This window comes from Delphinus delphis, chromosome 2 (genome assembly GCF_949987515.2).
Source record: "Delphinus delphis chromosome 2, mDelDel1.2, whole genome shotgun sequence".
In the NCBI taxonomy this organism is placed as follows: Eukaryota; Metazoa; Chordata; class Mammalia; order Artiodactyla; family Delphinidae; genus Delphinus; species Delphinus delphis.
This window is the reverse complement of record NC_082684.1, coordinates 122,713,494-122,737,378: the sequence shown is the minus strand read 5'-3', so window position 1 is coordinate 122,737,378 and position 23,885 is coordinate 122,713,494. Positions and strand designations below refer to the sequence as shown.

The 23,885-nt window shown below is 46.9% G+C and overlaps 1 protein-coding gene across 1 annotated transcript in view; it reads right to left on the bottom strand.

Annotated features, from left to right (window-relative positions):
- Positions 1–653: 653 nt before the first annotated feature.
- The window catches only part of ATP10A (ATPase phospholipid transporting 10A (putative)), a 173,981-nt gene continuing 150,749 nt past the window's right edge, over positions 654–23,885 (bottom strand). The window contains 10 exon segments of the mRNA XM_060003655.1: positions 654–1,447; positions 1,450–1,964; positions 2,109–2,296; positions 2,729–2,833; positions 2,912–2,992; positions 4,972–5,172; positions 9,460–9,585; positions 12,759–12,835; positions 15,329–15,656; positions 21,482–21,666. Of these exon segments, the coding sequence (XP_059859638.1) occupies positions 1,305–1,447; positions 1,450–1,964; positions 2,109–2,296; positions 2,729–2,833; positions 2,912–2,992; positions 4,972–5,172; positions 9,460–9,585; positions 12,759–12,835; positions 15,329–15,656; positions 21,482–21,666 (1,949 nt within the window). The 3' untranslated portion in view covers positions 654–1,304.

Genomic DNA, 23,885 nt, shown 5'->3' with positions numbered 1-23,885 from the left:
AGTAATGACTCATAAGACAAAAACCTAAAGAGCCCAGCCTCTTGGTGCAGGGAGCTGGTGTAGCCCATGTCACAGTGTCCCAATGTGCAGCTTGCATGTCACCCAGCTGTTTCCTCCACAGGGTCTAAAAGAATTTGCCATGAGGAAGTGCCCTGGAGTACTCAGAATATGTTCTGTCAGTGTAACCGAGCAGGACCCTGCGGGGTCTTCCCAGGACAGACACCTCCCCCATATTCTCTGCTATAGCTCCTCTCTGAAGTACCTAGATGATAGTATCTGATGCATATTTCCTCAGTTTTCCAGATGCTGGTACCACCACCAGAAGGAAGAAATTAATGCTTGATGATCGTGAGCCCTAAAGATTGATCACCATCAGAGAATTGTGCACAGCTGATCACAGACCCTGGAATGTCCCTCTCTCACCTGGCCTTTAAAAATGCTTTGTTGAAACCCTTTGGGGAGTTTGGGGTATTTTTGAGCACGCGCTACCCATTCTTGCTTAGCCCTGCAATGAGCTTTTCTCTGATCCAAACTCTGATGTTTTGGTTTGTTTGGCCTCACTGTGCACCAAGCACATGAACTTGCATTCGGTAACATTAGGTCACGCATTAATAATACCACACAACAGTGGCAACCCGAAACGTTCTCTTTGCAAAGTGAAGGTTGTTTATTGCTTGTTATGATTTTAACAGGTGAGACCCTACATAGGAACTATAATACCTACAGGTGGTCTTTACCAAATGCCTGCATAGAGTAGAATGTTGGAATGAATTTCGTGTGTGTGTGTGTGTGTGTGTGTGTGTGTATGTGTGTTTCCCCAGAGTTCTCACTTTCCCTTTCCTGGTGAAGCAGAGTCCACCCTCCCAGTGGTGGGATTGAGAGACAGACAGTGGGGATCTCTGCTGGGGCCGTGTGCGTGCCTGTCACCTCCCCTCACATCGTCCACACCCGCCCAGGGTTCACTGTGTTCACACGCATTTCCACTAGGGGAAAGCAAACATCACACATGTTGAAGAAAACCGATCAGACTGCATTTTCTTATAAAATGAGATGAAAAAATAAATCTAAACCCACCTCTCAAGTGTCGCTCTTCTTTAAACTTTTATATATGATAAAGCTCTTATTTTTCTTTTCAATATACCCTAGTTAGAAATTTTAAAAAATAAACTTTCTTTTTTGGTACCTTTCATTTCCTGTGTTAGCCTTGGAAATATATAAAATACATCTCACTAGAACTCTTCTGTGCAAATAATAAACATAAATAATATTAACATCTATGTTATAAAAAAAGCATTTTGAGGTTTTCACCACTGCCACCACCAGTTGTAGTCCCTGGAAGGAGGTCCTAGAAGTAGTCCGTGGTCTGCCCACTCAAGCCTCGCAGGTCCTGGTCTGGCTGCGGGGGGCTGGGTAGGAACTCGCCGTCCCGCCTGTCCATCTGTAAACCACTTCGGGAGAACTGTAGGACACTTCCCAGCCCGCTGACCAGGGAGAGGGAGGAAATCCAGTTGAGTGAGCTGAGGCTGGGCAGGCTGAAGATGGACGACAGGGCAGCTGCTCTGCTGGCACTTGTGGGTTTCATCTTGGAGTCCCCTGGACAGCCTTCCGGGATCACCTCCCTTGGTGAGGAGGACCCTGGGGTCTGGCTGCCCAGCCCTTCCAGCAGGGTGTCCTCCCTCAGAGACATGCCCATGTCCACCACGCTGGGCTCCCCGCTGGCCTCTGGAGAGCAGGACGACTGCTGTGCATGCCAAAACACCTGCGAGCTACAGTCCTGGGAGAAGGACCCCGAGGCACTGATGCTCCTCTGTTCTGACGGTTCCGTCCTCGGTTCTCCTGGGAGGTGTCCCTGAGCAAAGGTCTCTTTGGGAGCCCTGAGTTTCCTGGGGGACCTTCTAACCAACTGGCGTCCCAGCTGCAGTTGGGTGGGGAAAAGGCTCCTCTGCAGGGCTTTGAAAAACAATCTGGAAAGAACATATAGAACACAGTCAGCTATTGCTGCAGTGGGGCCTTTGAGCTTCTGAGACTTGAATGGTACAGGAACACAACAAAGGAGAATGCTGTCAGAGCCCACGTGGGACCCAAAGGCCACTGTCCCTGATACCCACCTGGGCAGCAGCGCGGCGACGGGTGCTATGAGACAAATGAAGTAAAACACAGGGTCGCCCATTAATGTCTGCATGGTCCAATAGGGGTTGGATGGAGGGTAGCACATTGCACAGGAAGCATTATAAATCAAAGCCACGGTGAAAAATAAAAGTATACTGAAGCCACAAGCCATCCAGTTGAGCCAGGTCTGAGGGGGAAAAAGAAATGGCTTTTATCTCAACAAAAATGCACTGGTCCTCTGCAAGTGGAGGATGTAAGAGGGCGTAGTGGGAACAGGGTGGTCGGTGGGGCATGGAGCCTTGAGAACTGGTGGGCCGGCCTGAACACAAGTGGGGAGATGGAAGTCAGGTGCCAAGGGAAGGACGGGGAAGGAGAGCTGGGGTGGAGGGGCTCAGGCAGGCAGGAGCCCAGCACTGCCCGGGATAAGTGCTGCTCCCACACCCTGGGCTTACGTGTGCATGGCCGGCCTGTGCATCTGCTTTTGTTCTCATCACAGTGAGGCCAGCTTTGCAGTCCCCCCCAGCCCCCAACTCAAATCTCTGCTCAATCTCACAGAATGTGCACGGAAGTAAGCAGATCGCAGACCAGCCCCCTTCTTGTTCAGGCCCACAACTCTCACCCAGGTCTTGGTTTCTATACCCAGGTGCAGGAGGAAGGTGAACAGCGCGATGGCGGTGATGGGGGTCCCCCAGGTGAACATGTCTGTGTCTGAGTCGTGGTAGGCCTGAAAGACAGCGAGGTCCTGTGTCTGTGTGTCGCCAGATAAAGCTGGTGGGAAAGGCTGGGCCGGGTGCCAACTTACCAGGTAGGGAATGAAAAAACACACCAGGCTCTGGAAGGCAGCATCAGCCATGTTCAACCAGAACGTACGAGGCCGATATTCCTGAGACACAAAAACAAGCACGGAGATTACAGGAAAGGCCTCATCTCTTCAAATGGTTTTCCGTCACCTACGGGGGCCAGGAAGGCACAAGTCAAGCACCCCAGGGACACCTGCTAATTCAGGACTTTGGAGAGGGAGATCCTGGAGTGTGGAGGGCTGGCGAAAAAACACTACAGAAAGGCCTACAGGGGCACATGGGGCTGAGTAAGTCACTGTGAGCATTTGTGCCCACAAGGCCTGCTACAGCATTCTCAGTCAACAGCAGAAAGATGAAAATGCTTTCTAAATCCCATAAGGAATTTCCCTAGATAGGGACTAGTGCATGAAATTCCGGCATGTGCCCCAACCTGAGCCATCTACTTTGTCAGGGCTTTGCTTCCCTCCGTTGGTGGACCCGCTAGAATATTTCTTAATAGTGAGTTATTTTAAAATTAGATCATGGGTGTTTCCTAATGTTAAAATCAAAAAGCTGTCTACCATGGGCAAAAAATGACTTTGAAACAGACTAATCAAGTCTTCCTTATCTGGATGCCCCAATCTGTATCTGGCACTGCGGAGTTCTGAGCTGCTGGTGCCAGCACTGGCCCGCAGGACTCAGGACGCAGGACACGCAGAGCAGGCAGGATGAGCGTTTACTGAGCACTTACGAAAGCCAGGCCCTTCTGGTTTGTCCCCAGGACAAACTCCCTGTGGCCACCTAGGACGTGAGGCCTGGCTGAATGCAAGAGTTCCCCCAGGTGACAGGTGACAAGCGGAGGCCCTCTTCATCTACCTGACCCTAAGCAGCCCCTACCTACCCCAGGCTGCCTGTGGGGAAGTCCACTCTTCAGTAAATCAGTTCCGAATGAGAGACCATTGTGGGATATGCGGGGATCTGTTCCCTGGGCACTCGTATAATAATTCCAACCAGCCCAAGAGAAGCACTCACAGGGCTTTCTTTAATGGCCAGCTAGGAACAGCTGGTAATTAGCACGTCAATCTATGTGATGTATTGATGTAAACATGTATTTTACATCATCTGTTTGTGTTCACTTGTTCTTCTCAGGGTTTCCCTAAGGGTTTATTTTCCCATTAATCCCCATTCAAAGGAAATCACATTTCTTTGGGGGTGTTTTAGAAAAATCTCTGCTCTGCCTGCAGTCATCCCACGTGACTTGGATTCCAAACGGGCTTTCCTTGGGCTCCTGGAGACTCCTGATGTAAAGACAGTTTTCACCTCAGTATACTTTTTAAAAAATCTTCTTTTTTTTTTTTTTCAAAAAGCTTTATGTAAATTGATATACAAAAACCACACACTTTAAATGTATACATTTCGATGGGTTTGGGCACATACATACACCCCGATACCATCACCACAACCAATCAACTCTCTACTTAAATAAATGCATTGCAGTCAAGAGACAGAATTCTTTGTTTTCCTCCCACTGGTCAGATTCTAGAATTTTAATTGTTTGTTCCACAGTGTCCATTTTTTTCTTGGAAGATTTTATTTTATTTTTAAAATTTTATTGGAGTACAGTTGATGTATGATGTTGTGTTAGTTTCAGGTGTACAGCAAAGTGATTTACTTATACGTATATATATTCTTTTTCAGATTCTTTACCCATATAGGTTATTACAGAATATTGAGTAGAGTTCCCTGTGCTATACAGTAGGTCCTTGTTGGTTCTCTATTTTATATATGGTAGTGTGTGTATGTTAATCCCAAGCTCCTAATTTATCACTCCCCGCCAATGTTTCCCCTTTGGTAACTATAAGTTTGTCTTCGAAATCTGAGAGTCTGTTTCTGTTTTGTAAATAAGTGCATTTATATCATTTTTTAAAATTGGACTCTACATGAGTGATATCATATGATATTTGTTTTTCTCTGTCTGCCCAGGGTGTCCATTTAAAGGCAGGTGTGGGGACCTGAACTTTCCAGGAGCTGGATGTGGAGCGTGGAGGGCCAGGAGATGGGGTGGGGGGAAAGGGAGCTTCACCTCCATGTTCTGGCCGCTCTTGTAGAGCTGTGGCTTGGTCAGCAGCACGTCAGCCGGCACGTCCTTGTCCAGCACCCCAGTCACAAGCTGGGGAAGCGATGAGAAGAGCAGATTAAAGAAGATCAGATACCACTGGTCAATCATGGCGGATGCAGAGAAGCCACAGTAAAACTGGAACCAAAACAGGAGGCCCACGAACATCTGCGATCAAGGGAAGAGTGGGAACAAGCAATTCTCAGCTGCCCTGCAGAATCTTGTCCAAGGGAGCTGAGGGCTTTGCAGAGTCTGACTGTAAAGACTGAATTTATAGGCAGAAATTGTCTCCAAAGACAGTCCTCACTTTGGTGCCCTCTGTCTCTCCCTCCCCCTTCTCCTCCCTCCTCGATCCCTCGAGCATCAAAGACCAGCATTGGAAGCTGGGAATTCTCACCAACAGCCCTTGGAGGGATGGAGTCTTGGGCCCAAATGCCACAGATCATAAGAGAAAACAAAACAAAGGTCTGGCAGGGTCTAGGGTGGCTCCCCTCTCAAGAGGGCTGGCTGGATACCTCACCCATCATGAGGCTTCTTTCCTTGTGCTCCTCTCTGTGGCACTAAACCAAACCTACCTGGGCTACACCCTGGATCCTGCCTCCCTCTTTTAATGAGGAACAGTGTGCAATTATTGACTCGCATGGAGGGGAGGACACACACAAGCATGGCGGTAAAGTTGATGGTGACACCAACATCACTGCCTTGACTGAGCCCTGGTATCTGCTGGGCACTCTGTTGGTGAGTGAGCTACAGGCATTATCGCTGGTCCCTACAGCTATGCTGAACAGGAAAGTGAGGTCCAGAGAGGTGGAAAAGCCTCCTCCCATGCGCAGTAGGAGCTGGGTGGACCTCTTCCCACTATTACTTGATCACTGAACATCCATGGCCTGATGTTTTATGGAGCGCATGGAAGGTTAGCAATTGCAAAGCATTCCTACACTTATTAGCTGTGCAACCTGGCACAGACCATTTAGCCCCTGTCTGCCTCAGTGACCTTGTCCGTGAAATAGGCACACCAATGGTACGTAGCTGTGGGGTTGTGGTGAAGATTAATGACTAATGCACCTTCAAGTACTCACAAGAGCTTCCTGCACGCTGAGATGCTCATCAGTGCTTTGTGGTCGTTACTGTCGGCAGGACGGCTATTTCCTTTGTTTGAGGCTCAAGCAGGGCCAGTGTGCTCACCTCATTTAGAGGAAAGTAAACTGAGGTCCAAGATGTCAAACGACTGGACTATGGTCATTGTATGAGTAACAAACCCAACTTGTTCAACCACTCGTGGCCTGGAGGAGCCATGGTGGAAGAACATTCTCTGCTGTGCACCGCATACAACGGCCTGGGTGTGGGCTCTGGAGCTGCCGCTGTGCACATTTCTGACCTTGACACAGTCACTTAACCTCTCTGAGCTCGGGTTTCCTGACCTGAAAATGGCTTGTTCCAAAGATCAGAAAAAATGATAGTCTACACTGATATCATCTCTAATGACACAGATCCTCCAGGACTTGTTTTAATCTATGACTTAATGCAACTTTTCCCCTCCACCCTGAAAACTGACAAACTTGGCTTTTTCATTGACTTTCTTCCCTTTTTCACACCCACGCCTGCTTTTCTTTCTGCCACCTCCTCAGGCACAGCCTAATGACTCATCAGTGAGCAAGTGGAGTCAGACAAAGAGGAGGAAAAGTACTTAGATACCTGAGACTTTTTTTTTTTTTTTTACTGCAGTACCCAAAAGCCTTCTCCCCAAACCACTGTTGCTATGGAAAGTTTTCTTCTCTGCTCCTTACTGGAAGGAAGGCCAACTTATTCCTAAAACTAATGAATTTCTCACTTTGGGAGGCAGAGTGATTATCCTCGAATTTCTCAAGTAGATTAAGTACTTGTTAACAGAGGCCTTGCATCTTATACAGAATAAAAACAGGGACCCCTTCTCCTTCCTTGTCCCCTCCGTGAGGACAGATTCACCGTGGCAGGCAGGAGCCAGTGACCATTGCAGGCGGCCACTCTGGGCCTCGTCTGCAACTGAAATATTGAATGCCATCCCCTCAATCTGAGAACTTTTCATTAGGAATTACAGAGAGCAGAGTTCAATTCACGTGTTCCATTTTGTTTTGTTTTCAGATAAAGAAAACAAAATCCACAGAAGGCAAATAACTCGCTCCAGATTGCACAGCTAATGAACTAAAGAAACGGGGCTAGGATTCCACCCTGCCCAGCCCCGCTCACCTTTACTCAAAGCACCCTCCTACACCCTTGGGAGCTGGGACCCTCCAGGTTTGCAACTGTGTGCTTGGTGGGGAGGGGGGGTGCTAGGGAAGCAATGCCATGCAGTCAGAAAAAAGGGAGTGATCTGACAAGGACAGGGACAGCACGGCACATCCTTGTGTGGATTGAGTCCCAGGCAGAACCCAATCTCAATTTATTTCCAAGACCCAACTTATAAAATTAGACATGCCATGATTGGTCCTGAATATCTGTATTAATTTGCTATAAGACATTTCAGAATAATGGGTGAGAGTGAGGAGGTGGGAGATGGGAAAAGAAAGGTGGGTCTAAGCGTCTGGAACAAACTATAAGAACATGCACAAGAGCTGTCCTGATGGTAGTTCAGAGTGAACATGGAGATTTAAAATGGAATTAGAAATAAACAAATAAAACTTTTAATTTATTTGATTTTGTTTCAGAAGACTACAGGATGATCTTGACTTTGGAGCTGTGGATTTCAGCAGGGTAGGTTTATGGGACTACTCGGCAGAGTCAGTTACCCCAAGAGTTTATTTACTTTGTCTCCTTGTTTGTACATTCAACCACAAGCTATCAGAGGCAAGACGGACAAGTAGCAATCCAGCAACTTCTCAGCAGAACGTCTATACCTCACTTACAAGTAGGGTAGGGTCTTGAAATGGCCATGTGGTCCAGCCTGGAGGACTATGGCTGCCATACAGAAAGATTTAAATGTTCGGGTCAACAGGGAATGGACCAGGGCCCTGGATCAGAGTCCCTGGAGAGACAGAATTGTCCTGAGCCAGCCAGGTCTGGGAATGCCCTAACTGAAGGGTCAACTACAGACTGAGCTGGCCAGAGAGGGTGCCTGCTGGCATCCCCTTCCCACTGGCCCAGGGTGGGCGCATTTTTTTACCGATTGTTTCTACTTTATTAAATCTGGACCCCAAAGCTTCAATGCCATAATTGCTATATCAAAGCCCATTTGTATCTGAATAAACAATTTTCTATGAAATCAGTTTAGGTCACAATCAAATTTTTATCACTTCACATGCTTCATTCACTGGTTCTGAACAATCTTTTCTTTTTAGAAAAAATTAATTAATGTTGGGGGTGCATTGGGTCTTTGTTGCTGCGTGCAGGCTTTCTCTAGTTGTGGTGAGCAGGGGCTACTCTTCGTTGCAGTGCACAGACTTCTCATTGAGGTGGCTTCTCTTGTTGCAGAACATGGGCTCTAGGCGTGTGGGTTTCAGTAGTTGTGGCACGCGGGCTCCAGTAGTTGTGGCTCGCAGGCTCTACAGCACAGGCTCAGTAGCTGTGGCACACGGGCTTAGTTGCTCAGCAGCATGTAGGATCTTCCCAGACCAGGGCTCGAACCCGTGTCCTTTGCATTGGCAGGTGGATTCTTAACCACTGCACCACCAGGGAAGTCCCTGGACAGTCCATGTTAATCTTGGATTTACAAGTGAAATTATTTTATTTGCATATTTATTGAGACGGTGCAGTGGACTAGGTGTTGTAGTAGAGTGTAGTAAGTTGTAGTAGAGCGTCAATGTCTAGTGTGGAAGTACCCTGAATAGAAAACTATGGTAAAATGTGACGATGCCTATTGTTGACAAATACAGAAGCAACAATGCAGCCATAGGAGTATGTATATTCATGTCGGCCAGGGGAACGAGGAAAGGCTTCTCGAAGACTGCTCAGTATCAGGATCAAAGCCTGGCTGAGTCCTCGCATGCTGACCCAGGACTGCCAATCACACTCCTGCTTATCTTCTGATCCCCTGCCTGCTCTGGAGAGAGCACCAATCAGAGCACTGCTGTCTGTGGGCACCTCGGCAGACCACTCCTTAGAGACCAAGGGACAGAGTGGTCAAGGGCTTGGAAGCTGGAGTCAGATGGATGGGGGCTGAATGTAGCCTCAGCCACTCACTGGCTGATGATCTCATGCAAACCCCTGGACCTCATGGTCACTCTACTTCTTATTATAAAGCTCCAAGTGGATGTTCTCCTTGGATCTACCTGTTTCTATCCTCAGAGGTGCAGGTGAGTTAAGACTTCTGAGCCTGCAGGGTACAACGCCAGGCCAGGCCTGGGGAAAATCCACAAAGGTCAAGGAGGGTGGGACCAATGGGAGGCTGTGGGGTAGCCCTCCGGCCATGTTCAGGTGATGGTCCTGTGAATCTCAGGCCTTTCACATCAAAAATCCTTGACTCTGGCACCAAATACGTACTGTGTTTTTGTAGAAGAAGTACAGCACCATGTTGGCAAGTCGGGAATAGCACCAGTGTCCATGAACGATCAAGAGCCTCTCGAGGTATCGGAATTTGGGCACCGCAAAGTCGCTGGCCATCACTGCCTTGAAAGGGAGAGAGTTCCCGTTACTGGTGCCCCTTCACTGCGCCTAATGTCTGTCTCATCTCCCCCCAAACACAAGGCACAAAATGGACGGAGAAATCCAGTCTGAGCTGGCTGTACCACTGTCTCCCTGATGAATGCCTGCATTTAAGAAAAATCCAATCTAAACAACACTCTAGTTTAGGGATATCACCCTAGAGGACTCACTTAAGATTTCAAATATATGTAATGATGGATTTTTAAAGTTTTTGCTTTTTCTTTTCCATGCTTTCTTTTCCATACATTTCTGCTTATCTTTGAGGGTTATTCCACACAAAAATGTTAAGTCTGCTTTTCAAATTTTATGGACTTCCTTAAACAACACCTGGAAAAGAGTAGGTGATGATGTTGTCCCATCTGTGCAACAGAATAACATCGTTGTGCATGACAGAAAAGAATGAAGCCTTAGAATGTCTGCTTTCTGAACCCAAACACAAGGATCTGAAAGCAAATAATGTCTTTACTCCTCTTCCTGTCAACATGTAGGAGTCAAGGGTTTTGTGCATCTTTTCTACCTTCCTTCATTTATTCCATGATTCATCCCCTCAAAAATCATGTATTAAGACCCTCCAGTTGCCAGGCATAGACTTGGAGACAGACACCATCACACAGGGTCCCTGTCCTCAATGGAGTCAGTCTAAAAACTCAAAGGGTTGTTAAACAGAGTTAAGGAGAGGCCCAGGGGGTCTTTGAGAAGCAGCCCCGACTCTTGAAAACTGCAGATAGATCCTTCCTTCCAGGCCTTACCTGCTTCTCCAGCCTTTGGCCACAACTTTCCACCTCCACACCCCAAACACACTGCTTGTTCCTCCATCAAGGAAGCCTCCCCAATGCTCCCAGCTGGGTTAGAGCCTCCCATCACATCCTCAACAGGGAAACTAGTTTTCTCTTTCACAGCACTCACTACAATTATGACTACTGGTGTAAGTTTAAAATACTTCTCTGTCTTCCCTCTCTGGACTTTCTGAACATCCCATGAGAGCTAGGACGGTAGATGTTGTGATCACCCTGCAGCCCTAGTTCCCAGTCAGTGCTTGGCCCATGGGGCACTCAACAAACATCGTTGACCAGAAGACTCTACAAAGACTGAGCACCTAAGAGCTACAGAATCTCCTTGGTTCCCTCTGTCTCTCTGCCCTGGACACCCTTCCCACCTTGGCTGAGCTGGGGAGCTGCAATCACCCTCACTCTTCCTCAGGGATGCAGCTTGGACTCCTTGGGTCCCTGTGGCCACAGCGCCCCACAAAGTGCATCTCCCAGAGAGCTCTGCACAATGTCCCTTTGCTTATCAGACTGACTAACATGCAAACAGGGCCACATTCCCCTGGGTAACCTGAGCCCTTAGAGCAGTAAGAAAAGGTGTCCAGTCTTACTGCCATCTTACATAATGTGCCCTTAAAAAAGAAGTATAGCTTTAAACAATACAGAAGCATCCAGTAACACCCCACGCAGAAGTCACGTCCACTCAAAGCCAAGTCTCAATACAGCTTGGCTGATCCCCACACCTCTTTCATGGCTCATAGACCCCTCTGGCTCCTGCCCTGAGGCCATGCAGTGGGGGCAGCTCACGGCCCTCCTCACCCACATGCTCAACCTTAGAGACTCTGATACAAAGTGGATTCACTGGGTGCATTTCTCTGCATATGTGGTTTACAAGCACTGCCCTGGGTAGCTTTTCACTCTAGGAAATGAATGCAAAGGAGGCAATGCTGAAAAAATCAGAAGGAATTAACTATTTTGTTCATTCATTCAACAGATGTGTTTTGAGCTTCCCGCATGTACATGGCACCATGAAGAGGCACGGATGAGTCCAAGCTGGGCTCTATTTTCAATTTCATGGAGGAAGGAAAATGTACAATAAGGTAACACAAGTCAGAGGACGGGCAGTAGGAGAGTAAGAAGATGCTGAGGATGGGCCCAAGATGGAGCGACCGTGCTTCTGGCTCAGGACTTTCCATTTTGCTGCGATTTCAGTGTCAAGTGAGAAAATCAACAAGCCTGCACAAGCATGGCACATGAGAGTTCAATAGCTAATTACTGACTGAATGCATCAATGAGATCGACCAATGACCAGTGACCAACATGCTGATTTTTAAAAGAAGACAACTGGATAGATTGTTCCTGAAAGTCTCCACCAAGTTAAAAAACACTGTGACTCAAAGTTAATCAAATGTCGGCAATTTTTGTAATGTTACATCCAAAAGAAGTACATCTTTTTCGTTTTAGATTTGTTTTTTTGATGTGGACCATTTTTTTAAAAGTCTTTATTGAATTTGTTACAATATTGCTTCTGTTTTGTTTTTGGTTTTTTTGGCCATGAGCCATGTGTGATCTTAGCTCCCCGACCAGGGATCGAACCCACACCCCCTGCGTTGGAAGGCGAAATCTTAACCACTGGACTGCCAGGGAAGTCCTAAGAAGTACTTTTTTTTTTTTTTTTTTTTTTTTTTTTGCGGCACGCAGACCTCTTACTGTTGTGGTCTCTCCCGTTGCGGAGCACAGGCTCCGGACGCGCAGGCCCAGTGGCCATGGCTCACGGGCCCAGCTGCTCCGCGGCATGTGGGATCCTCCAGGACCGGGGCACAAACCCGCGTCCCCTGCATCGGCAGGCAGACTCTCAACCACTGCACCACCAAGGAAGCCCAAGAAGTACATTTTTAATGAACTCATTTGTTCATCGTCTGGATCACATGTCAAGAACCAACACAGTGGCAAATGAAAAATGCAGAAATAAATTTTCACATGAGCAAGGATGGCAGCACTCCACCTTTATAGTGACACCAGGATACAACAGTCCTACAGCAAAGTCCATTCTTCAAATGGTATCACTAATGTTCAGGAGCAGTAAAAAATGCCTTTGAGGGACGAACCACTGACAGCCAGAGAAAAGGCGATGACTCACCATGCCTCGCTCCATCCCACCTTTTCACAGAAATACACTAATAGACACATTCACTGCACATGGCTTCATAAACATGAAGAGCTGGTCTCCTACCACTGGCTTAGCAGAAGGAGAGCACCAGTTGTACTGAAGTCCAACCCTTTAGCTCTGCGGCACAGAGCCCACAAGAAGGCCAGCACAGCTCACAGTGTGAGGACCCCTTGGTCACCCAGGACAGCCCCTTTGGTCTTTACCTGCATGCCCTCCTGGCCTGAGAGTCCCACGCCCACGTCTGCCACCTGGATCATGCTGACGTCATTGGCTCCATCTCCTAGAAACAGCACGGGCAGGAAGAATCATTTGAGTTGAGATGCACAGAATCAAATCAGCTTGATGGATCTTCATGGGTTCTCGGTAAGCTGGGTCCTGTGAAGGGTCCTGGGGAGGAGTGAGGAAGAGGCAGTGCAGAGTCTGCCTTCGGGGAGCCAAGTTATGCAGCCAGAAAGAGCCTAGTGGGAGGCTTGCACCCACCAGCCACACCAGGAGGTATTTCCAAGCGGTGGCCAGCGTGTCCCTTTCTAGTTAGTACACGTTCCAAGCTACTGGCTCATACACCAATAGAGCCCTTCACGTGGCATCCAGCACAGGGAGAGATATGACCACCACCTTCATTGCTGTTTCCTGAACCACTCCAGACTTTGTCACATGTCAGTCAAGGCTACTCCAATTCATACTCAGGTGAGTGGTTTTCTAAACTGAACGAAGGAGGTTAAACTCTGCCCAAACAAACTGTGGAGCTCTTTTTGTACATCAGTGTTCAGCTAACTCATTAGCTACTGCGCCCACCCTTGGGCTCTTTGAGCATGTGATAAAGGAGACCGTCTACTTATTCAGTCACAGAAAATGTGTAGGAATATAGGGTATAGGTCAGAGCTCTGGACACCTTTAGTGAAAGGCAAGCAGACTTAAAGTCACTGTCATTCAGTGATAGTGACCGTTCTTGGAACAAGGCAGCAGAAGGGCCCACATCACCGAGTACCTCCCAAATTTCAAATATGCAAAAAGTGTAGATACATAAAGTCAGAGTATCTCAGACCATGGCTATAGGACATCTCTCCCTTGTGATTCCTCTGTTCTTTATTGCACTGGGCCCAACACACGGGTGATGAGTCAATATTTGTCAAATCGAAATTCTGTGAAGCAATAACCTCTGCAGTTTTTTCCAGAACGTCCCATTCAAAATGAGATATGTAGACAATGATGTTCTCTGGATTATTAGCTGCTGGATGCCCAGGACTAGGTCACATCCATGCTTTAATTCATAGAAAGAAATGAACTAAAGTTGATTGGTCCTTACTTTCCCTTTCCCTTTTGAGTTTCTATTTTGTTTTTTTCTTTTCTTTCTAACCAGCCAAGCTCTACCTCTGTTTTCCTAAATGAATGCCACACATCAGTGATTCAGTGGCTGAGCAGGCACTGACCAGGCAGTGAAAATGTGCTTTATCATTCAGGTCTTACACCAGCCCCACTGGGGGGCACTGTCCTCATGTTACACAGGAGCAAAGTTATCGGTAAGGGTGCAGACCCAGCCTGCAGACTCCTCAGCTTCTCCCTCCAACACTTGCTCAGAGAGCCCTAAAGGCCTCTCCAGGCACATGAGGGCAAAGGTGGTCCTGAGACAGCCTTCCTGAGGAGGGGCCACAGAAGAGCTGCCTGTCTTAGCCTGAACCAAGGGGCCACAGATGAACACACACTCACTCCCCTTAGCAGATACCATGGCCCTGGGGATGTGCAGGGCCGTCTCCATGACGACCATGCTAAGGACTGGGCTCAACACCGGCCTCAACTATCCTGATGAGGTGTCCTGTATGACAGGGCTGCAATCCCTACGTCATCAAGGAGGGGCTGTCACAGACCTTTTGTAGAAAATACAGTAACTATTACTGATTGGTGAGGATGCTTTATTTCAGAGCCAACTCTCACCCCGGTGTTCATTCTATATGCAGGGAAAACAAACTGTTTGATATCGATATCGGGGGATCCCGGGGATCATATCATCTCTTTTCCTGGGCTACCTGCAGTCTCTCCCATCCCTCACCAGCAGGTGGCGCTGCCAAGTCCCTGAACCTCACTGGAGGCTGGACCTGTATCAGACGTGGGGACACTCCCCTGGGGGAGACAGGTGAGCACCATACAGCACGGAAGAGGGGCCGAGAAGGCTCTCCAGACCAACAGTCTGCAAGGAAAAACCACCATTAGATGCACAGTCCTTAAGGAAATGACACAAAATTTAGCAACTATTCAGACCTTAGGAGGGTAGATGCTTGTCTTGAAACAAAGTTCAGCAGACAAGAAGCGATGGGAATTCTGATCACCATGGAGTCGCTGGGTCGTGCAGCATGATGAAGCCTTGGACTCCAGGCGGCTCACGGCCATCAGAAGCACCTGTAAAGGGCCTTCTTCCTAAGTTGGCCTGGGGTCGTGCTTAGTGTGCTGGGCTCCACTGTGGCCGAGGCTGCTGGACAGTAGTCTTCTGTCACCCAGGAGACAGTAATAAGCTCCATCTTCTTCAACCACCATTGAATTACTGACTTCCTAATATGTAGCTATATCTGTTGCTAGTACATTTTGTGGCTTTCAAATCCAAGCTTTATATTTGGAACAGGCTGCCTGTTTCATTGTACCAGGTGTGATTTTATAAATAGAAAAAAGAGCAAGGAAGCGTTTTCCCATCCTATGGCATAGCGTAGAAGGGGCAGGAAATTCAAGATGCTTTGACAGGAAGCAGCTGCAGAGGTGGGGGCTGTTCGGCCTGGATACTTGCCTATGGCCAGAGTCATGGCCTTGAGCTTGCTCCTGACCAGCTTCACCACCATGCTCTTCTGCAGGGGAGTCGAGCGACAACAAAGGACAGACCGGCACTGCTTAGCAAGGAAGAGGAATTTGTCCTCCAGGTTTTTCTCGAGGGCGTAGGCCAGACTTCTCCCATCGATCACAAGGCTGGGGCTGGGGCCAGACATGGCAGCTGCAGAGGGCGGGCAGAGTGGGGAGAAGCCCACGCTCATGCCACCAGCGGTCTTGTCGGCAGCACTGTGGGGGCTCCTGGACTGCACATAGTGTAGGCACTGGTCCAGCAGGGCTGCGCACGCCTCCTGAAATGGACACGAGAGGATGGTGCAGGTCACTCGGCCGCATCACAGACCAGGCTACCCACACAACACATCTGAGAATCTCCAGGGACCCAGGCTGCAGGCTCTGCCCAGGAGGTGGCTCTCCTGGGCCTGGGAAGTCAGTAGAAGTAGATGACTTTCAACATGAAAGGATCTGAGTTGGTTTAGGGTTCCTATAAGACTCTACTTGATTCCATTATACTGTGTAGAGGTTAGGACAAAGCATTTTCACTTTGGGAGGCCTGGCCAGACTGGCTAGCTGCTGGCTAGTTAGGCTATGGGAGCTTTCCAGGCACTTCCCCATGGTCCTCAGAGGCCCTTACTCAGCCCTTCTTGTTTCCTAGTGAGGTACCAACAAAAGCTTCTGTTGTGATTAGCTCTGAAAGAAGAGTACTCAGTGTCTCCCTAAGCTCAGGAAAATGAAGTTTAAAAAAAAGCCTAATTACTGAGGGTTGGAATTGGCAGTGCCCTTCCAAAGCTGTATCTGAGTTCCAGAAAGAATAGGGAAACTTCCTGGGGAACCTGCAAGGTCAGGGGACAGAGGCGTAGGAAGGAAAAGTGTTTCCAAGAACGAACACACTCCAGGAAACTCAAGTGGTTCCTGGTCCTCCACGGATGGCCACGGATGGACAGTAGCCCACAGGTTAGTGAGCAGCTTCCTACAATGCACTGTGGGAATCCAGGTGTGTCCGACAAGCACTTAACTGAGGACCTTTTATATCGAGGAAAGTGAGTGAGACTGGAGAAAAGAAGACCAAGAAGATGCAGCTGTTGGCCCTGAGTGATGGGCAGGCAGCCGGACACACACACACACACACCCTCCCATGACCACAGCAAGTCACTGACAAGCATGTGCAACATGTCCCTGGATACAGAGAGGGGCAGACTTGCTTCCAGGCAGGGCTGGGAGTGGTGGTGACCAGGAAGGCCTTGCAGAGAATGCGGGACCTCATTGCAGGAATACCATGGATGCCCTGGTCCTAGTACAAGGCACTGACAAGGTAGGATGGAGCAAGCATGCCCTGCCTCCCCTACAGGTGCAGCTGTGGCACCTGGACAGATTCATAGAACCACTTTGAGTACTCAGAGTAAACAGCAGCTGTCAGGCTGGGGAAGAAGACTGGCATTCTAAACACACTGAACTGCAAGGTTTCCACTGTCACTCTGGCAGGCCCTCACCTGGACCCAGGTGTCACGGAAGCTGGAGGTGGGCACCGAGGCAGGGACAGAGAAAGCTCCAGCTCTAGAAGCCCTCTACTTCTGGCTTGAGGAGAGGAAAAGAGAACTTCCAATGTTTAGAGAAAATGGAGGAAACCCCATTTTTATTTATTTTTTCCTCTATTCTCTTGAACCCAGCCCCAGGCAATTTTGCTCTGTGGGCAGCAGTAGGAACAACAGTGGTAGCACAGCCATCTGTTGCTGGGGACTCTGAGGGAGGTGGTCCTTCCTTCCTATCAGAGCATCTGTGGCCCTGGGACAGCAAGGCAACGGCTGCCCTCCTTTCTGTCTGTCCTGCCACCACTTGGCCCTGGAAGTCGGTGCAGAAGTACAAAGCAGATCAAGGTAACTCAAACCCCAGCTTTCATGCCAGAGGGAGTCCCAGAGAATCAGAAAGTACTGGAAAAATTGTCAGGAGGGGGTAGCTTGGCAAAAATGTGAGACAGATTCTAACAGCTTGGCAAAGGCCAAACAAGACTCACATTGAAATCAACACCCCAAGGCTGTTCAGAGCCTGCAGGCTGCACCCAAGAGGACTGATATCCTGCCTTAAAAAAAATCCACATACTCCAAATTTAAAATGACCAGAGTGCCATTCAAAATACCCACAACATAACTCCAAATTTATCAGCATATAAAGAGCTAGGAAATTCTCAGTGCCTGTGGTAAAAGACAATCAACAGAAGCCAATGTCAAGATGACACACATACTGGAATTACTTGACAACGACTCTGAAGCAGCCATTATAAAAGTGTTCCAAGAAGTAAGAAAAAATTCTAAAAATGAATAGAAAGGAAGTCTCAGCAAAAAACAGAAGATATAAAGAGGAATCAAATAAAAATTTTAGAACACCCAAAACACATTAACGAAAATGAAAAGCTCACTGGATTCTACTTATGTGTCCATCATTGGATTACATAAATAATTTACATAATTTCTCTGTGCTCAGTGAGGGGGATTATAACATCCACACTCTCTAAGTGTGAGCTGTGCACAGTGACTTCCTTCCAGAGAGGACAGTGTGAGAATTAGTTTATGGGGGAGAAACCTGACAAAATTAACATCCACAGTGATACGTCATGTTAATAGAATGTACTCTTGATATGATGTGATGAAATGATGAAAATGGCCCTTTGTCTGTGGTCTTCTTCCCCAAAACTCATAACTTTAATCATGAGAAAGATATCAGACAAATTCCCACATAAAGACATTCTACGAAACACCTGAATGTATCTATCCTCAAAACTGTCAAGGTCATCAAAAATGAAGAAAGTTTGAGAAACTGTTATAGCCAGTAAGAGCCTAAGGAGACATGACGACTGAATGTAATGTGGATCCTGGGGACTACCCTGGTGGTGGTCCAGTGGTTAAGAATCCTCCTTCCAATGCAGGGGACGTGGGATCGATCCCTGGTCAGAGAACTAACATCCCACATGCCGTGGGGCAACTAAGCCCATGCACCACAACTACTGGCCCATGCGCTCTAGAGCCCACGCGCCACAACTAGAGAGCCTGCGTGCTGCAACTACTGAGCCCGCACACTCTAGAGCCCAAGCACCACAACCAGAGAGAAGCCTATGTGCTGCAATGAAGAGCCTGTGTGCTGCAACTACTGAGCCCGCACACTCTAGAGCCCAAGCACCACAACCAGAGAGAAGCCTGCGTGCTGCAATGAAGAGCCTGTGTGCTGCAACTAAGACCCGATGCAGCCAAATAAATAAATTGATTTAAAGAAAACGTAATGTGGGTCCTCAATGAGATTCTGGAAAACAGAAAGGACATTAGGTAAAAATTAAGGCAATCTGAATACAGCACAGATTTTAGTAAGTAACTGTATATCAATACCATATTAAAAATTGTAAAGATGTTAATAATAGGCAAAATTATGTATAGGTGAAACAGTACTATCTTCACAATTTTTTTGTAAATCTAAAACCATTCTATATAAAAAGTTTATTTTTAGAAAAACACTAAATGGGCTCAATAGAGGAATGGAGATAACAGAAGAAAAAGTCAGTGACCTCAAAGACAGATCAAGAGAAATTATCCAATTTGAATAAGAAAGAAAAAAAAATTGAAAACTGAAGAGCACCTGTGGGACCCTTGAGAAAATAACAAAAGACCCAATATTCATGTCATCAGTCTTACAGAAGAAGAGGAGAAAGTGCAGTGCAGAAAAAGTATCTGATGAAATAATGGCTGAAAACTTACCAAATCTGGTGAAAGACATAACCCCACAGATTAAAGAATCTTAGCAAATCCCAGATTTTAAATCAAAAGAAATCCATGCCCAAACACATTGTAATGAAACTACTTAAAATTATAGACAAAGAAAAACATAGGAAAGCAGCCAGATATAAATGATTCATTAGCTATGGGGTAATAATGATTCAAATGACTGTTGATTTCTCACTAGGTACCACAGTAAAATAAAGACATTATCTGATGAAGAAAAGCAAGAGCATTTGCCACCAGTGGACCTACTCTAAAAATTAGATAAAGGAAGTTCTTCCTAGAGAAGGGAAATTGTGCCACAGGAAACCTGAAACAACAGAAATGGAAGAAGAGCAACAGAAGTTGTAAATAAAATTTAATTTATGTAAATATAATTTATTTTAACTAAATATAATGGACCATTCTTTTCCTCTTGATTTCTTTAAAATATGCTTTTAGATTGAAAGCAAAAAATATAATATCTGATGAGGATTTCAATTTATGCAGTTGTAATATATGACACTATCAATGTTAGGGGGAAGAGTAAGGGGCAAGTGGAGTGGTAAGATTTCTTCATCCCACTGATTCTAAGTAGACTGTGACAACTTAAGTATGCATAGTGCAATCCTAGAAAATACACTAAAAAAGCTAAGTGATGTCGAAACATAAGAGACAAATTAAAATGAAATACTAAAAAATGTTCAAATAACCCAAAAGAAGGTAGAAAAAGGAATGGAGGAACAAAAAACAGAGAATAATAAGAAAACAAAAGATAAAATAGTAGACTTGAATCCAAACATATTGATAATTATAATAAATGTAAATGATCTAAGCATACCAATTAAAAGGGACTGTCTGAATATATGAAAACATGACCTATCTACCAAAAAAAACATAAACAAACAAAAAACCTCACCTCATTTCAAATGTAATGCTACAGGTAGATTAAAAACTAAAGGATCAAACAAGGTATGCCATGCAAACAGAAATCAAAATAGCTGGAGTAGCTATTTGGGGCCAGAGTAAATTATCTCAGGCTTTTCAGATCATTCAGTCTCTGTGGCAACTACTCAAAACTGCCATTATAGCATGAAAACAGCCAAAGATTGTATATAAAAACATGGGGAAGGCTGTGTTCAAATAAAACTCTACAGAAGCAGGTGGTAGGTTGGATTTGACCCATAGGCCACAGTTTGCTGACCCCTATTATAGAAAAACTGAACCATACCATCTCTCAACTGGATCTAATTGATATACCAGGCAACAACACGGCAGAACACACATCCTTTTCATATGCATATGAACATTCACCAAGATAGACCATACCCTGGGTCATTAAAAAAATTAATATGAAAGAATTAAAATCATAAAAAGCATATTCTATGACGATAATGGATAGAAATCAATAAAATAGGTTTCAAATAGAAATCAGTAACAGAAAGAAAATAGGAAAACTCCAAACAGTTGGAAATTAAACAAAACACTGCCTATTTTAAGACATTTAAAAACCCACAGGACAGCATGGTATTGGTGAAGGGACAGACACACAGATCAATGGAACAGAATAAAAGTCTAGAAATAGACCCACACAAATAGGACCAATTGATTTTCAACAAAGGTGTAAAGACAATTCAGTGGAAAAAAGACTGTCCACAAACGGTGCCTGAATAATGCAGAAAAATGCAGTTTGATGTAAACCTCACACCTTAGACAAAATTCTACACAAAAAAGATTGTGTTTAAAGCTGAGATGCTAAACTATAAAAGTTTTAGAAGAAAATAAAGGAGAAATCCTTGTGATTAGGCACATCTTAAGTGTGACACCTAGAGCATGATCCATAAAAGTTAGACTTTGTCATCTGCTGGAGGAGATGTTCCAAGGGAGAGTCAGTCCTCGAGGAATCAGAGCCCCGGCCAGGGCCTATGGGAAGAGATCCACCCTCCACACTTGGGGATTTCAGTCAATAAATGTGACAAATGAAAACCCACATGCCACTGGGGCATCCGTGAGACAACACATGCCATCCTGAGGACACCAAGGCAGAATGGACTGCTGCCCTGGCTCCATGTGACCTCATGAAAAACACTCTCTGATACTGCTGGCTGGAAAGTATCTCAGGAAAAAGCGGGTTGAACTTTGCTTTATAAAGCTCAGATGCGTGTTCCTAAGAAATCCCAGCAAATCCCACATCTTCCAAGACTATGACAAGCACGTTCTGATTGCCAGAAACACAACACAGGTGCAAACAGAGCAGAGGGCAAAGGCCCGCCTCACAGCGGCTGCCAGAAATGGAAGGCATTCTTTCCTGCTCTGCTCTGGGGCTGGTGGGGTGTGAGGCTGGCCAGGCAGAGCGGGTCTCCCCGACATCCACCCACCTGGGATTCGGCGTTCAGGGTGATGACTTCCTCGTCGTGGTCCAGCAGTTTGCAGGCGTAAGCAATGTTAATGGCTGTTTCCTGTTTGTCACCAGTGAGAACCCAAATCTGCAGGCCTGCTTGACGCAATTTAGCAATGGTTTCAGGGACTCCGTCCTGCAGGCGGTCTTCAATCCCAGTGGCACCTGGTCAAAGGTACAACAGTGTGGGTAAGCCCCCTGCTCATGGGCCCCGACCCTGACCGGCATGAATGCCTCACTCCAACACAGCAGAGGTGCTGGCCCCACCCTGCAGATTGGGCCCTGCTGTGGTCCATCTTATCTGGAAGCACTCGGGTGATTCCTCATTCAGGACATGGGGGCACCTTCACTAGCTCTCGATTCCACATGGTAGGGATACCTGGGAGGCAATGAACATAATTCTCTGGACGTACAACAGAGCACCTCCAATGCTTTCTAACATGCAGACAACTTTTAACTTTACAGATAGCTTGGAAACGAAGCTTGTGGGGAGATGGTGGGAGTGACCATATTCTGAGGGATGAAAAGTTTTAAAACTTATCCATCCTAGGGCTTCCCTGGTGGCGCAGTGGTTGAGAGTCCGCCTGCCGATGCAGGGGACGCGGGTTCGTGCCCCGGTCTGGGAAGGTCCCACATGCTGCGGAGCAGCTGGGCCCATGGGCCATGGCCGCTGAGCCTGCGAGTCCGGAGCCTGTACTCTGCAACGGGAGAGGCCCGCGTACCGCAAAAAAAAAACGTATCCATCCACAGATAGCTTCTGGTGAATGACACCCACAGTGCTTGCTCTCAACAATGCTTACCATTAGCTGTCGATCAGCAACATTATCCTGAATGTTTTTTCCACAAAAATAATGATTAAGGGGCAGATTTTCCCATGCAGGTCTCAGTATATTGGGAAAAATATACTACTCAATGCAGAAAAGTGTCCTCTAGGCCAGCCTGTTTTTCCCCTCCATTTCCAACTTGGTGAGATGGTCTCACCTTCCTTCTAGACGTGCAGCATTGCCTGAGGCCTCCTTGTCAGCCTTGTCTTTCTCTTTTATGCATGCTGCTCCCTGTGCTGGGATGCCGTTATAGACTGAATGTTTGTGTCCCCCCTAAAAATTCATAGGTTGATGCCCTAACCCCCAAGGTAGTGGCATTAGGAGGTGGGGCCTTTGGGAGGTGATTAGGTCATGAAGGTGGAACCCTCATGAATGGGATTTGTGCCCTCACAGCAAAAGACACAAGGGAGACGACTTCTCGCCGCTGTGCAAGGATGCAGAAGGAAGGCAGCCGTCTGCAAACCAGGAAGACAGCCCTTATCAGGAACCAAACTGGCCAGCACTTTGACCTGAGACTTCCAGCTTCCAGAACTGTTGAGAAATAAATGTCTGCTGTTTAAGTCACCTTGTCTATGGAAGTTTTGTTCAAGCAGCCTGAAATGACTAAGAGAGACACCATTTCCTTTTCTCTGCCTTGAATGGGTGAGGTGGCAGGTGCGGGGAGGAAGGAGTCAAGGTAGAACACACGTACAAAAAGTGCACATTTCTTAAGTATACCCTTTGATGCACTTTCACAAATCACACAGCTGTGTAGTCAGCCCTGAGCTCAGGAAACAGTGTCACCAACTCCCCAGAAGCCCCCCTCAGGGGCAATTGGTTGTCTTCTCTCTTCCATCTCATGCAGCCTGTGTGGGGTGTTGGACCTGGGCCTACCCCACACTTGATGAATGCACCAGAAGGTTAAGTGGTAACTTGGGAAGGACCCAGAAAGGAGGAGGGGACATTGCACCCAAGATTTCCTCTGCTCTGAACCATTAAGTCCTCCCAGGAAGGACCAGGCAGGGGTGTGGGGTTCAAGGTCTGCTTAGGAATGGAACCACTTTATGCTGCTTGCTCATGGTGAGCATGGCCCTGACCACCCTCCTGGCCCATCTCCCCTTCCCCAGCTCTGTGGCTCTAACATTAGAATAGAGTGTGCATCCCTGGCTCCTTATCTTCACCAGCCAACAGAGTCGACATCTCTCAGTGCATCCTAAGTGTCACTTCTGCTAGAATAGATTCCCTGATGTGGGGGAAAGAGGAAGGGATGATCTTGCCACCTCTGCGTGTTCATAGTGTCTTATTCATACTTAATAATAATGATTGTGGAATAATCATAATCATAGCTAACCTTGATGGATTCCTATATGCCAGAAAAAGTTTTCACAGCTTCCCTAAGATGTGAGAACTACAATGATCCCCACAACACAGGTGTGGAAAGCAGGGTGAGGGAAGTGAGTTAGCCAGGGAAGGGCCAGCATTCCCCTTACGGTATGTCTCTGATTCAAACCTCTGAGCTACATGTCTGCTCTAGGATAGCACTTCCTACAATGCAGTGCTTTGTGTACAACTCAACCACTA